Source organism: Trichosurus vulpecula, chromosome 4, assembly GCF_011100635.1.
Source record: "Trichosurus vulpecula isolate mTriVul1 chromosome 4, mTriVul1.pri, whole genome shotgun sequence".
Taxonomy (NCBI): Eukaryota; Metazoa; Chordata; class Mammalia; order Diprotodontia; family Phalangeridae; genus Trichosurus; species Trichosurus vulpecula.
The window spans coordinates 270,926,850-270,942,835 of record NC_050576.1 but is presented as its reverse complement, the minus strand read 5'-3'; the positions used below and the strand labels follow the sequence as shown (position 1 = coordinate 270,942,835).

At 41.5% G+C, this 15,986-nt stretch overlaps 1 protein-coding gene across 1 annotated transcript; it reads right to left on the bottom strand.

Annotated features, from left to right (window-relative positions):
* Positions 1-3,627: 3,627 nt before the first annotated feature.
* Positions 3,628-5,848, bottom strand: LOC118847101 (CXXC-type zinc finger protein 1-like). The gene is given in 2 exon segments (XM_036755703.1): positions 3,628-5,181; positions 5,732-5,848. Coding segments are annotated over 2 exon segments (1,671 nt in total).
* Positions 5,849-15,986: the final 10,138 nt, after the last annotated feature.

Here is a 15,986-nt window from a genome sequence, read left to right as displayed (position 1 = left end):
AAGTATGGGGAATGGAGTAGACCAAGACTAAATTGTATAAATATAGATTGTAGGGGAAATAACAGGGAGAGATTTCAAAAATGGGGAAGGCAAAGAGAAACGGTTCAACTGAGTCCTGGAAAGGCCTATCTATTGCTACTCTTCCCTTAAATTTTACCTGCTGAAAGTGACTTTACTCCCTTACCCTTATCCGGAGGTTTTCTTTCTCTTAACTCCCATGGGGCTAAGGGCCAGGGCATTCATTCTGGGAGAGGGAGCAGCCTGTTGCTTTTCCTGCTTCACACAAACGCTGCCACTCTGCCACTGGCAGAGTGTCACCCCATCTCACAGACAAAAATCCTTCAATTCCCTTAGGAGTATAGAGCAGTCAAAGATCATGAGACTCAGGGGAAAGGGTCACCAGTCTCTATATTGTGGTGACTGTTGTTGTTTGTCCTTCGTTCTCAAAGAGGACCGTAACACTGGGAAAGTGATGTCACAATATCATAACAAGGAGGACATGGTGACCTGAAGATTTTGGGTCTTGGGGCAAAGCTCTGAGTGCCGTGACCCAACTAGAGTTTTCTAAATAAACTTACTCCATGCAACAGAGGATACAATGACCCAGTCATGACATTGTACAAAATACTTGCCCCCCTCCCTTTTTTTAATCTGTCTCGCGCTAGTACTGAAAAGTACTTTTTTATTTTATGAGATGCTTCTCATATAGTTCTCAGACACAAAGTTCCTTCCCAGGGAAGTGGTGGATCAGTCACTCACAATACGTTTTCCTGCAATAAACTCGGGGAGAGCCTCTACTAGTACATTGCAAAGAACATAGGCTTTGAATTCATTGGATGTGGTATTAAATTCTGCCTTGGGGACTTAGTTTTCTCATCAGGAATGAGGGAAGTAGACTAGTTGATTTCAGAGGTTCCTTCTACCCCTAAAACTATGATCTTATTATTCCCTTTTACATGTTTTCTAGTTCATTTGGTCCATTTCATTTCACTCAATTTATTTCTTAGATAAGGGGTGGGGAATCTTCGGCCTTAAGGCTACATATGGCCCTCTAGGTCCTCAAGTGTGGTCCTTTGACTGCATCCAAACTTCAGAGAACAAATCTTTGGGGCCTTGAGGCCAAAAGTTGCCCACCCCTGTAAGATGTTTGCTGAGCTAATGGGAAGACTCAGGAAATAAATGCTTCCCTTTTTTGTTTTGTTGTGCCTAGTCTTGCCCTTATCCTCTTGGAAAGGCTCTCAACACTCTTGGTATTTTCACTAGACAATGAAGAAAAGGGCAAAATGATTGGTGCTGTAGGAAATAATTAATCTTTAATGTGAGTCCTGTAGAAGAGCCGGTTCATTCCATAGGTGAGGAATGACAACATATATGCAGGAGCATTGTTGGATTTTTACGATTGTTCATGGTGCAGCAAAAAGAGCCCTAGCGCGGCATCATGGAGAGGTCCTGGGTTTGGATCCCAGCTCTTTCACTTACTAAACTGTGTGATCTTAGGCAAGTGACATTTCTTCTCTGTGATTAGTTTCCTTATCTACAAAATTAGAGGGTTAGATCAGGTTAGCTCTGGGCCTCTGAGGTCCTTTTAGCCCTAGTTTTATAATCTTATATTACCGTGAGTCTGAATCTATTTACTTTATTATTGTTTCATGTTTATGGAGCCATTCTGATTTTTGGTTTCATGGTGTGTTGTGGTGGCCCTGTCTCAAAGAACTCAGAGTCAGACCATTTCTAATCCAAGTATAGGCATTTATTGATGATTGACACCCCTCAGAAGGGGGCTGGGTTCCAAAGGAACCAGCAACTTACAACACAGGCAAATTTATAGTGTAATAATGCTAATTACACAACAGAAATTATGAATATTTAAAAGGCAGGAGGGGTTTATCAAGGGATTAAGTAATAAGGGAGGGGTCCCTTCTATGGTTGGGTGGTCAAACATCCTGGTCATACTGCTTTATGATTGACTAGCTATTGTGGTCTTGTCTGGTCAAGATGGATAGTTTGGTATTGTGGTCCAGTCTTGGGCTAAATGAATGACATGATTATGGTTGAGTACAAGAACACAGATGTTCAAGTATATGAATTGGATCTGGGGGCAGTGGCTAGCTAGGTCCAGTGGCTGTATTGAGTCTGCAGGCCTGTTTGTGGTTAAGGCCAGATTGTGTGGTTAAATCAGGACATGCCTGCTGTTCAGTGGGGCCCATAAGGAAGTTAGAATATTGGGACTGGGGCCGCTTTATTAGGATTCCATCATGGTTTTTTACAGCTAGATCTCCATTAGTGTGAATAATGAATCTCATAAAGTGATCACACTATTAGAGTTCACATTTTGTATTTACATTGGGCTGGAATCAATGACCACATTTTACATAATTATAATTTCAAATAGAATGAATTTGAATATATATGCATGTATATACGCACTTCATGAAATTCATGGTTTCCTCTAATCAGGATTTAGTTGTATACCATTCAGTTTATAACACTATCTATTGAAACTTCTGTTATAATAAAGAATAACATTGAACAAAATTAATGCATAAAACTTTGAGTACTAACAGCATATGCAATATTCCACTTTCATTGCCCCTGCCCTCTCTACTAAGAGAAGCAATTAATCCTCTGTTCTCTGGGTTCAAAACTGATCATTGCATTAAGTCTGAATGTGACAGCCTTTCAGCCTTGTTAGAGTTTACTTTATTGTGATTAGTGGTCACGATGTTCTCTTGGTTCTGTTAATGTAATTTATTTTAACTGACATCATATGTATATAAACAAGGTGGTGGTTGTTATCACATTTCATTTAAATAATCTCATGATGAATGAACATTATAATCATAAAAGTCTTTGTTGTTCAGTGGTTCCAGTCATGTCTGACTCTTTGTGTCCCTATTTGGGATTTTCTTGGCAGAGATACAGAAGTGGTTTGCCATTTCCTTCTCCAGCTCATTTTATAGATAACGTAACTTGAAGTAAACAGGGGCAAGTGACTCGTCCAAAGTCACACAGCTGGTGTCTGAGGCTGTGTTTGAACTCAGGAACATGAATCTTCTTGACTGGAAGCCCAGCATTCTATCCACTGCACCACTGAGAGAAATGATTATTAATCACCAATACCATGGAGAGATGCAGAGCTCTCCCCTTCTTCCAAAGTCCTGCTTTTAAAAAGTTCAGTCTTTTGAAGGACATTTTTCTCCCATTTCTTCCAAAGTTTATTGTGAACAAATTTCTGGGTTGGAGCTTCAACCCCAGGTCCCTCCCAATTCTTCCTTGATTGCGCTTTGGGGTCACCATCTCACTGCTTTAGTCATTAGAGTAGTGGGCAGCTAGGGCTACCAAGATCGGGAGAGGGTGGCTAAAGTGTGCAGGCTTCTACCTCACCCAGAGGGGTGAGGAGGAAGGCGGGGCAGGAGCAGACACACAGAAGCAAGCCAGTAACCAAGAGCACAGTGGGAGATATGGAGCAGAATGGCAAGTCCGCCAAAGGGAAAGATTAGCTGCAGAACCAAACAGAACAAGAAAGGGATCCAGTCACACTTGGAGAGGTGAGAGACAGAGCTGAGGGGAGCAACTTCCCAGCCCCAGGGGGTGGGGCGGGATGGAGCCATAGGGGTGGGTGGCTCCTCAGTCGGTGTTGGTACGCAGGTCTGTGGTAAAGGGGTCATGCTGGATGGTCTGGTGCAGCATTAGGCCCACCAGGCCCGCGCGGTTGCTCATGGCCATTCGAACCTTTCCCTCTTGCTCAGACAGCTCATCCAGTTTGCACCACAGTCGCACACGTTCCAGATCCACCTCAGCCCTCTGAAGCTTCTCCCAGCAGTAGTGCTGATGGCACTGTCGTTTGGGCAGGCTGCAGAATTCTCCTGTCAGCTCAAACACGTCCCGTACTAGGGGGCAGCCACACACTTCATCCGCTGGCACCTTGGGGTCTCTGGAGTGCTCCGGGCATAGGACCTCAAGGCGTTTGCAATATGTTTTGCTCTGCGGGTTGTAAACATTACAGAAGAGTCGAGTGGCGCCCTCAATTTTGGTGGGGTACATTGACCCGAAGGATGTCTGGTTCTCATACTTGGAATAGCAACTCTCCATGTGTTTCAATGCCACCTTGGAGTTGATAGGGTGGCCACAGGAGACACAGAAGATCTGCGGGTCCTTGAACTCGCTGTCTTTCTCATTACTCTCCTGGTCCTCCCGCAACACCTGTTGCTTGCCCATGAGGATAACTGCCTCCAGTTCCTGGAAGCGACGTTCCACGTCCTGCAGGCGCATCTGAGCCTCCTGCTGCTTCTTGTGGATCTGCTTCAGAAGTTTCTTCCCGTGTTCTTCCGCGATACATGGGCTTTGTCGCCACTGCTGGATTCGCTGGGGTAGGATATCATAGATGCGATCGGCAGCCAGCTTCATGCCACAGTCATCAGAGCAGTACTTGGAGCCGAGCTGGACTGGCTGGATACAGCTGGGGCCCAAGCACTGGGGCAAGGAGGCTGCGTTCTTGGCGTCTGTACGTTCAGGGTGTTTCCATTTGTCCTTGTGCTTCTGCTTCTGCAGGTGACGCTTATATTTCTTCTTCTTCTTCTCTGACTTCTGCCTCTTGACATGTTTCACTTTGACTGCACCTTTCCAAAGTAAGGGTCTGGGTCCTGGGTCCAGGAAAGGTGCATCCTCAGAGTCACTCAACCATGGCAAGGTATGGTCATCAAAGGCTCCAGCACAGGATTCCTGAGAGAGCTCGGGGTCGGGAAGCAGGGCGTTATCAGAGAGCCAGTCAGGTGTGGCCATGGCCTCTGGCGGTTCCTCTGACATCTCCAAGTGGTCTTCCTGTGCCCGAAGCCGTTTCTGCGCAGGTGATGCCAGACTCACCGAGGAAGAGAAATACTTCAAGGATTCCCGGGCTCGGAGATGGCACTGACGCATTCGGCACTTTTGTCGGATTTTATTGGGGCCCCCAAATTTCTTCATGTCACTGCAGAAGTCACAGTGGCCACAATCTTCAGTTCGTCGGCAGGCCTCACACTCCCCACACATCCGAGCTGACCGTTTGATCTTTTGGTTGGGTACTTCTCCTTCAAGCTCAGGTGTGGACTGCATGGGTTCTTTGTGTGGTTATTGGATCTCCACCTTTGATTCCTTTTCCCAGTACTGAAGGCAGTACTGACAACGTTTACAATTTCTTGGAACCTCGAAATGTCAGGGTAAAGGACAGTATCGGCCTGGAACAAATTCACGAAGTTTATTATCGCTCCAAAAGAAGCTGGGGACGTTCCTAGTGAACCTTCAAACTAATGAGGATGATGCTGATGCTTATATAGGAAAGGGACAGAGAAAGGATCTGGGTGGGGTTAAGAGTGATAACTAGTCTGGGGTGGGCCAGGTGTGACAGTGAAAGGAATGTCAAGTAGGCTAATTAGGTGATCTGGGTGGGTTTAAGGAGTGTTAAGTATTCTGGAGCAGGCCAGGTGTGACAGTGAAAGTAAACTAATTAGGTGATTAGGGATTAAGGGGTAGCCAGTACAAGTAGTCTGGGGTGGGCCAGGCAGAGAGGTACCAGTGATCCGGGCTGCTGAAATGTATGGGAAAATTCAGGGACTGGGTTGCTTTCAGAGATGTGGTCTTTTTCTTTTCGGGGTCCAGGTTCCATAAACCTATAAGTACCACTCTCGGGTACTTTGTCATCTTCTCTGTAATCCTGATTCAGTTACCACTCCTACCACTCACAGCTGGTCATGACGCAGTTGATATTGGGCTTGAGGCAAACACAGTAAATGGGTGCATTCTCCCCATTTTCAGACTTGGAGTCTTCCCCTCCAGCAGCCTGGGGCTCTGGGTTTGAAAACTCATTCTCCATAGCTAGGCAGGATCTTGAGACTACTTGGAGACAACAACTCTCAGAGCAAAGATAATGAGATTGAATGAATTCTCCTTGGTCAGACTCCATCCAATTAATCTCTGGTGGGGAAGCCCATTGTGTTCTACTCGAGCTTGGGTGGAGACAGATACTTTTCTCTAGGTAGCCCAAGGCTGGGAATGGTCAAGTATTGAGATAATTTCTCTGTACAAGTGTGACTGATGTTATCAGCCCCTCATTGAACACCTACTCTATAGAGTGTGAACCTACCCACCCCCACCATGATTGTCTTTGGTCTAAGACAGATGCCAAACGACCATCCTTTTTAAAATAACTTATTGGATTTATTAAATAAATGATTAAATTACCCAGAAACAATGTCTTTTAAATCTTTTTAATCATCACACCACCTAGCTGCCCCCATGAAAGTCTACACAAATGCAAATTGTCTTTACACATTTTTACATTTCAAAATTTTTTAAAAGTTCTATAAAGTATATTAAATTGATTACTGTAATTCTCTGCATTCCTTTTACAACTGAAGAGTTCAAACTTGCCCAAGGACAAGCCAAAGAATAAGATAATTAATAAGCATATATATATATATATATATATATATATATATATATACACATATATATATTCATGATGACTTTTGTGTTGATCACATTCTCTTATGTAGAGATATAAAATATTGTGAACAACTCTAAAATCTGCAACAACAACAACAACAACAATAAAACCTTATTGTTAACGATAATAAGGGTAACACCAGCTCAAAGTCTCATTCCTCCTCTGATTCTGACTTAATTTGACCAGGAACCACCTTGCCTTGGGAACTTTGGTTTTGGATCCCTGCATCCCAGGGTTAATAGACAAACTTTGGGCCTGTTTGCTATCCTTTGCTGTTTCTCTGAGCACATTTATTCAAGGTCAATCCAAACACACAAAAAAGCTAGGAATGTGTATGTTATTCCCTCCTTAAGCCAAATCTGATGAGAGTAAGATTCCCTCATTCCCTTTCACCTCCCCCCCCTTCCCTTCTATTATAACAGCTTTTTCTTGCCTCTTTTATATGAGATCTTTTGCCCCATTCAATCTCTCCCTTTCTCCTTCTCCCAATATATTCCTTTCTCACCCCTTAATTTTATTGTTTTAAATATCATCACTTCATATTCAACTCACCTTGTGCCCTCTGTCTATATATATATGTATATTCCCTTCAACTACATTAATAGTGAGAAAGGTCTCTTGAGTTACAAATATCATCTTTTCATGTAGGAATGTAAAAAGTTCAACTTTAATAAGTTCCTTATGATTTCTATATACCTTTTCATGCTTCTCTTGATTCTTGTATTTGAAAGTGAAATTTTCTATCCAGCTCTGGTCTTTTCATCAAGAATGTTTGCAACTCTATTTCATTAAAAAATCCATTTTCCCGCCTGAAGTATTATACTCAGTTTTGCTGGGGGGGGGGGTGGTGATTCTTGGTTGTAATCCTAGCTCTTTTGACCTCCAGAATATCATATTCCAAGCCCATTTGATCCCTTAATATAGAACCTGCAAGATCTTGCATTATCCTGATTGTGTTTCCACAATAGTCAAATTGTTTTTTTCTAGCTGTTTGCAATATTTTCTCCTTGACCTGGGAACTCTGGAATTTGGCTACAATATTCCTAGGAGATTTCCTTTTGGGATTATTTTCAAGAGGCCATCAGTGGATTCTTTCAATTTCTATTTTCCCCTTTGGTTCTAGAATATAAGGGCAGTTTTCCTTGATAATTTCCTGAAAGATGATGTCTAGGGTCTTTTTTTGATCATGGTTTCCAGGCAGCCCAATAATTTTTAAATTATCTCTCCAGGATCTATTTTCCAGGTCAGTGGTTTTTCCAATGAGATATTTCACATTGTCTTCTACTTTTTTTTCATTCTTTTGGTTCTGTTTTATAATTTTTTGATTTCTCGTGAAGTCATTAGCTTCCATTTGCTTCATTCTAATTTTTAAGAAATTATTTTCTTAAATGACCTTTTGTACCTCATTTTCCATTTGGCAGATTCTGTTTTTTAAGGCAGACTTCTCCTCATTGGCTTTTTGGAGCTTTTTATCCCCTTTGGGTTAGTCTATTTTTTAAGGTGTTATTTTTTTCTGTATTTTTTTGGGTCTCCTTTAGCAAGCTATTGACTCATTTTTCAAGATTTTCTTTCATCCCTCTCATTTCTCTTCCCAACTTTTCCTCTACTTGGTTGATTTTCCAAATCCTTTTTGAGCTCTTCCATGGCCTGAGACCAATTCATATTTTTCTTAAAGGCTTTTGATGTGGGATCTTTGACTTTGTTGTCTTCTTCTGGCTGTATGCTTTGATCTTTTGTCACCAAAGTAAGATTTTATAGTGTGAGGTTTTTTACCCTGTCTGCTCATTTTCCCAGCCAATTACTTGACTTTTGAGCCCTTTGTCAAGGTGTGACTCTGCTTCCAGAGTGGAGAACGCTCTGTCCCAAGCTTCAGGGGTTTTGTGTAGCTATTTTCTGAGCTACCTGTAAATTTTCAGTTCCTCTGAGGTGGTATGATCCAAGGAGAGGTGTTTACTTCTCTACTGGCCTGTACTCTGGTCTGTGAGTGACCTCAAGTACTCTTTTCTGCCTTGGAATTGCTCGGAGGACTCCCTCTCCTGAGCCACCACAAGCTCTGCCATACCAGTGCTCCTCCTCACCCCAGGACTGGCAACCAGGACTACAAACCAGATCCAAGCAGGGAAAAGCAAGAGAATCCTGTCTCAGCACCAGCAAAGAAATCCCTGCACTCCTGCTCTGATCAGCTGCTTGATTCCCCCATAGTCTGTGGGCCTGGAGCTCCAGAAGCAGCAGTCACCACCACTGCCACTGCTGCCACTGCTGCTGCTGCCACTGATGCTGCTGCCACCTCTGCTGCCCTGGGGCTGGGGCTGGACTGAGACATCTCTCACCCAGGTCCCACAGTTTTCCTACTGCTAAGTTGTCTTTGGAGTTTGTGGGTTGAACATTCTGGAAACCATCACAGCTCAGTGATTCAGTGCCTTGAGGCCAGCTCCACCTGGTCTGCTCTGACCTGGTCTGTGCAGGCTCTGCCCACATTGGGCTGCACTCTGCTCCCAGCATGGTGTGATAGACCATCCAGTACATCTTGGTCTGGAGACTTGTTTCACTCTGTCATTTTGTGGGTTCTGTAGCTCTAGAATTTAGAGTCATTTTTTTACAGGTGTTTGGATGGATTTGGGGAAGAGTTCAAGCAAGTCCCTGCTTTTACTCTGCCGTCTTGGTTCTACCCCCCATCCCCACATTTTTACCTAGATTCTCAATAATCCTTTAAACTATCCTTTCATTGTGGCCCAGACCACTTAACTCCTTTCATTGTCTGGAACTGTCTCACCCTAGGCTACTTGTCACTCCTTAATCCCATCTAGTTCTTCCCAGTCTTTCTGCATAAAAGTACACATCTTACCCCCATTAAATTGCACATATTCACTTAGAATTTCCACCACTTCTATTGGTGTCACAATAAACTTGCTACTTTGACTGGAAAGCCTGAGTTGTCACATTCTTTCAAGGCAGACCTACCCTATACCCTTGCATTTTGGTTCCCAGTACCCCGAACCACAACATTCCCATGAACAGAAATCTCTTCTACAACAAACCCTGTAAGTGGTCCTTCAGCATTTCCTTGAAGATCAGCTCCCAAGGCAATCTATTCTATGAGATTATACATGTTAAAGCTCTCTGTAAAACTTCAAGTGTCACAGGACATATTTAGGAACAGCTTTTGTTATGAAGATTTCCATTAAGTATAACTAAAATCTTTCTTATAAATACTTGTTGACCAACTGATTTAGAATGGCAGTGGACTCAATGATAAGCTGGTAGGCTGCTGCCTTAGGATATAGTTTCAGATGTTGCATTGCCACTTGGAATGGTTTTTGATTAGAGTTGGATTATGAATTTCTGTAACAAGTAATACCGTTCAGTCAGAATGTTTTTGCAGGAAATCTTCATGTCCATAGATCACTAGGACAGTTTTACAGATGGATTATACACTACTAACCTGAACATTTTATACCTCTTTGCATGGTGTGTGTCTGTGTGTGTGTATGTGTGTGTGTGTGTGTGTGTGTGTTTACTGATGCACACACACATGAGTTATGGAGGCACTACATGGGGACAGAACATGAGGGTGATAATTTTGAATTGATATTTTGGGGACAACTAGGTAACAGAGTGGATAAAGTGCAATACTTGGCTTCAGACACTTAATAGCTGATTGACTCTGGATAAGTCACTTAACCTCTGTTTGCTTCAGTTTTCTCATCTGTAAAATTGGGATAATTATGGTATCTGATTCCCAGAGTTGTTGTGAAGATCAAATGAGATAACATTTGTGAAGCACTTAGAAATCTTTAAAATGCTACAAGGATGTTAGCTTTAAAAAAAAAAGTAGTGGCAATCACATTTTCTACTGATAATTTCCCCAAATGGCTAGATGAGGAATTTTCTATGCTAGCTTAGTGATAATAGTGCAACCCTGGCTATGGGTATTTAAACCACTGAGTACAATAAAGTATTGGATGGAAAGGTGTAGCAACAACAATCTCTTGTGTGATTTCAATCTGACAGTGACTTTTTGTCATAATTATAATTAGCACCATAATGATCCTTTTCTGAAATGATTTAACAGAATTTGTTTCTCTTTCACAACTCAGTTGCACTTGTGCTTTCCCATGGGGCCAGAGTGGCCTTTGTTTTCTTTGAGTGACTCAGTTTATCTCATTGAGCCTTGCTGGGTGCTGGGTCTGCAGCTTCTCTTCTGGGGCAGGAAGCCCAGAGACCATGCCTGGGAGCAGAGAACTTCCTGTGTGACCTCTTCCAGGGCAGGAAGCCCAGAGGCCCATGCCTGGGAGCAGAGAACTTCCTGTGTGATGATTCATGGGGCTGGCTGAGGGGAGGTGTTGACTCCAGAGCCACGCCCTATTGGGTGTTAACCTAGGGGAAAGGGCCAACTCAAGAACCAATTGACCCTGGTCATTCAGGTGGCACTTGATGATGTCAAAAACTCTATAAGAGGGGAGAAGACAGCTTGAAGATCCCTTTTTTCCTTTCCTGGAGCCAGAGACGCCTACAGTGGAAGCTGACGCAGGAGCTGCCGGTAGCAGAGCTGACCCACGTGTGGAGCTGCCACTAGCAGAGCTGACCCACGAGTGGAGCGAGGAGTGCTGAGCAAGGTCTTAAGGCCAGTGGGTAGTCTTCTTAGTGTAGAGGGCAAGCATGTACACGATTTTGCTTTATACCATCATGCTTCTTTGTGGCCTCCTGGTTACTCTTGTGAAGCAGACTTATTAGGCCTGGAAGTTTTTGATCAAAATATCAAAATGGCGACACTGGTTTGTGGGTCTGTTACTGTGGAGTTTAAATACATGCTCTAGTTCTTCTGCCTTCTACCTAGAGAATTCCTTATATCTTGCGGTTCCAAACCTTTCAGGCATATATATGATTCTCTTTGAAATCATAAATTCTGCCTTCATAATACATCCCAGTATCCAACTATCTTTTTACAAATTTTCTTGAAACATAGTTTTCCATGTAGAAAGATCAAATGGATTGGGATTATATATCACACCTCTCTTTGTGATCTCAGTATCTAAGCCCAAGTCACTTCTCTTTCACAAGTTAGTTGGACTGGTGCTTTCCCAGTATCCAACTATCTTTTTACAAATTTTCTTTAAACATAGTTTTCCATGTAGAAAGACCAAATGGAGTTATTAGATTGCAAACTCCCTGAGGATTGAGATTATATATCACACCTCTCTTTGTGATCTCAATATTCAAGCACAAATCACTGAATTTCAGGGTTTAATCTTAGTAGTGTTCTAGTTTAACCCATATTCCAAGTAGCCTCCTTATAAAATATACTCAATAAATGGTCATTGAGCCTTCACTTAAAGAGATAATAAGGGCAACCCATTATCTCTACATATAGTCCACTCGATTTTGGAATAGCTCAAAAAGTTTATCATCACTTCAAGTCTAAATTTCCTCTTTACAACTTTCAGCTGTTATTTTTAGTTCTATTCTTTGGGGCCAAACAATACTTGAAGACAGTCATCAGGACCTTACTGAGTCTTTTTTCCAGGATAAACTTACCCAGTTCCTTCAACTTGAACTTATCTATGCCCTTCATAAATGTGGTACCTATGCCTGAATACGATACACCAGATTTCCCTTGTTGATTATTTAACTTTTCCCTCCTCTCCCCTTCCTTCCTTTCCCTTCCTTCCCCTCCCCTTCACTTCCCTCTTCCCCCTTCTCTCTTTCCCTTCTCCTTTCCCCCTTCCCCTTCTCCTTTCCTCTTCCTCTGACCACACAGGGTATCATAACTTTATCTGTGGGTACTTTGCCCAAAGGAATGTAAATTTTAATCACTGAAACCTCCAAAGATATCTTGGGGTTTATGGGCTAGATTTCTTTCTTAAGGACAGTGCTTTAAACCCATGTCACTCTGGCTCCTTTTGATTGGCCAACAATAGGTCCCAGTCTAAGTCTCACTTGGTCACTGTTTGGGCCCTAATTGATCAAAGTGATTGTTCTGTTTTGGCCAGAAACCCTGAGGATCTTCCCCTCCTAGGTTGATTTTTTCTCATTTCTTACTTAGCCTTAATCACTGAATGGACACTGCCCTAATCAAACTGAGACCTGTGAAAGCCCTTAACTTAAAAAGGCCCTGGTCTCCCACTGCACCCTGGGCAGGCCGTCTCCAGTCACCTTGATGTATATCTTGCCACTGGACTGAGATGACTCTGGAGGAGAAAGTGAAGCTGGTGACCTTGCATGGCTCTCCTAACTTAAATCCAATTCACTTGCAAGTCATGGCGTCACCTCCCTGATGTTGTTGTCCTCTTTGAGAAGGAAGGACAAACAACAACAATACACCCAGCTGATAAAATAACTTCTATTTCTCTCTGCTGATTTTCATTCGAAGGATGAATTTTCATCCATTCTTTCCAACTGTTTCCTGTATTTCCTTACATGAATACCCCCACTTCATACCTTTTATTTACATTTATTCTTTTGAATATGCTATACCCATATAGAGCCATATGCTGATCTTATCCCATCTAGCCTTAGTGATTTAGTTCTGAAAAATTATCGCAACTCCTACTCTTGCTGATGAATTGGGTTCGCAGGGAAATGATAGCTACATATCATGGTTAACTCTGATCAGTTCAAAGGTACCTTTAAAATAAGATTTAGATCATAAGCCCCCACTAGTATGCTTTATGCCATCTGTGTCAGTTGATATCATTTAGTTAGTCTATCTTAATCAGCTTTTAGAAAGATTTAAATGATAATTGCCCTCCATGATAACCTCATCCTTAAAATGTGAAGGAACCAAGAAAGGGGAATTCTTTTCAGATCTGAGTCACACAAAGAAGGAGGAACAGATTATTAGTGTTGAAATAATAGTAACTTTGAGGAAAAGTGACCACTTTGTGTTGCATTAAGGTGGTATAATATAAATGATAGGTATAAAACATTTCCTCCATAACTACATACGTAGCCCAAGGAAAAGTGGGCTCACCATAGTACTTATAGCAGAAAGGTAACTCATAACTCTGGGAAGTCCTTTTCTCTCCCTCATAGGATGCCAAAGAAGTTCTCCTCAGGCATTGTATACATTCTTTGCTGAGATCCTTGAAGATGCATAAATGTACCATATCACACAGTCTTTTTCTCAACTCTTAATGTAGAAACTGCTGCCATCTGCTGCTGTCCTAGGGATGATGTGAGAATGTCAACAGAGATATAAGAACTCAAATCTTCCAGCCCCCTCAAAGGTTTCATGGTCCTTCTCTGGAAAAGAAAGTGGGGTGAGAGGAAGGAGATATAGGCTAAGACTAAAGCCAAGCCACTCTCCACCTCTTTTCCTCAAGATAGGCCTCCTCAGAAATCTTTCTGGAATTTTCCTGGTATGTGCTAGATACAATCTTTCCTCCAACAGGTTCTTGAATAACTTAGTTTCTAAGCCAGTGTTTTATTCTATAGATGATCCACAGGGTCTGACCAAGTTTCCTTAGCCAAACTGCCCTCTCTTCTTGTCAACATCACCTCAGTTTTGTTCACATTTTCAATTTGCACATTTAATTTTTCACACTGAAAGTTCTGATTGGTTGGATCTGTTTTAACCTCCTTAAGGTTGATTTACTTTAAATGAAGAGCGGTGATTTGACTGATATACCCAATCAAATCCACTTTTATACTTCTACAGGGTCAAATGTGCCTCCTTTCATTGGGACCATTAATTCATCTTGCTTGTAGGTCATACTTGGTTCATTTGTGTATCAGCATTTGATGCCACAAGTTTTCCTGCAGGCCAGTGTTGTGTGCTTTTCTGAATAGTTCAACTACTATTTTTCTCCGTATATGTTGATCCATCCTACAATATATAACTTGCTGCATATATAGGCAGTTTCTTTCTCTTCCTCTTCATTTTGAGTTTTGGGGTTTTCTTTATTACAGTTTCAAGGCAGCAGTAAAACACATGCCTAGCAGACTTTGTTAATTTCATCCCATCCTAGCCTGTCATTTTTATATTTTATTATATGATCTGGATAACCCATCCCATTTTCTTTTTTTTTTAAATCTCACTTTCAGAAACCATCTTGCTTCTCTCACAGTGGTGTAGTCAGCAGTGTTTCTGCCAAGTGCAAGGGGGTAAAGACATACCCCATCCCTATAATATACCTCCAAAACCACTCCAAGTAACTCAAAAGGGTAATATCCACACTTACCGAATGGGTTTTTTGTTCCTGACCACACACACAATGGTAATAAATATTCAGAGTCAATTCAGCTCTCCTCTTATGTTCTTTTATCGTTAGGTTAATTCTGTGGAGATCGCTTTCCTACTGTTTTCCTACATTTTATGTTACAGTTTTTATGTTTGCTGAGCTGAGTTTAATGTGAACAGAAAGGAAAAGCCAATAGTTAGACACAGAAGTTTGAGGGAAGTAAAAGCCTTCACCCAAATGGCCTAATCTAGAAATGCTTCTGGCAAGAAATGGAATTTGAGGATTTTGTTTTCTTATCTGAGGGAGTTTATTTCCCTAAAGTGGTTTTGCCACATATTTCTAATCTCAAGAAGAGATTTAAGAGTCATTTCGGTTTATGTGTTTTTGTTATTTTTTTCCCTCAGTACATTCTGTTGTTTAGTTATTACATGAGAAGCCTATAAGGGCCACTTTTCTGCACCCTTTCTTGAATTCAACATCACAGGTGGTGCAATAACTATAAATCTGGGACTATGCCTTTGGCATAAACAATAATTCACATGGTTTCTTTCTTCTGTTGGTTCCATTATAGTCTTTTTTCAAAGGTTAGTAACAGAACATTGCATATTGGTATTATGCTCTCATGGAGTTCTCTGACTCCTGTGAGATGATATTTTACAACTATTTGTACACAGTTGGAATTTATCCTGCCATTGCAAGAATATCAAAGAATTAGGAACAAGAAAGTTTTCCTCAGACATTTCTTGAATTTTAGGAAGCATAAACCTGGCCTCATAGGGTCTTTTGTGCTCAAACTCAAATCTTTTCTGTACTCTGAAAAGAAGTGCATTGTTCTTCTCAAATATCAATTGCTTCTGTCGTATTTCCAAAGATCACAAGCCTCATTGAGAAAACAACATCTGAAATTGCTGGTATTACTTAAAAGAGAATACATGAGCAAATTGCTTGTAGGGTAGAACAGGCTGAAGAAGTGAGTGATAGGAATTACTTCCTGAGAAAGGAAAAGTCTTCTGTTAGTCAAGTATGTCTTTTTCCCTGGTGATGATTCATTATTCTTAATAATATTTAAAAATTTTAATAACATTTTTAATAATCCAAATCCCTTCAGAATTGGGTAAGTTTTTTTTTTCCAGGAGTCACTTAAAGTTTTAAGACAATCAGAATTATCACCCCAGTCAACTCTAACTCTCTAAGACTATAAAAGCAGGTAACAATCTTCATTGATAGAGAGAATTTTCTTAGCAGAAGTTCCTTATATCAATGAAATGCTAGGTATGGCAGAAGGAAGGAAGAAAAGAAAGAAAGAAGGAAGGAAGGAAGGAAGG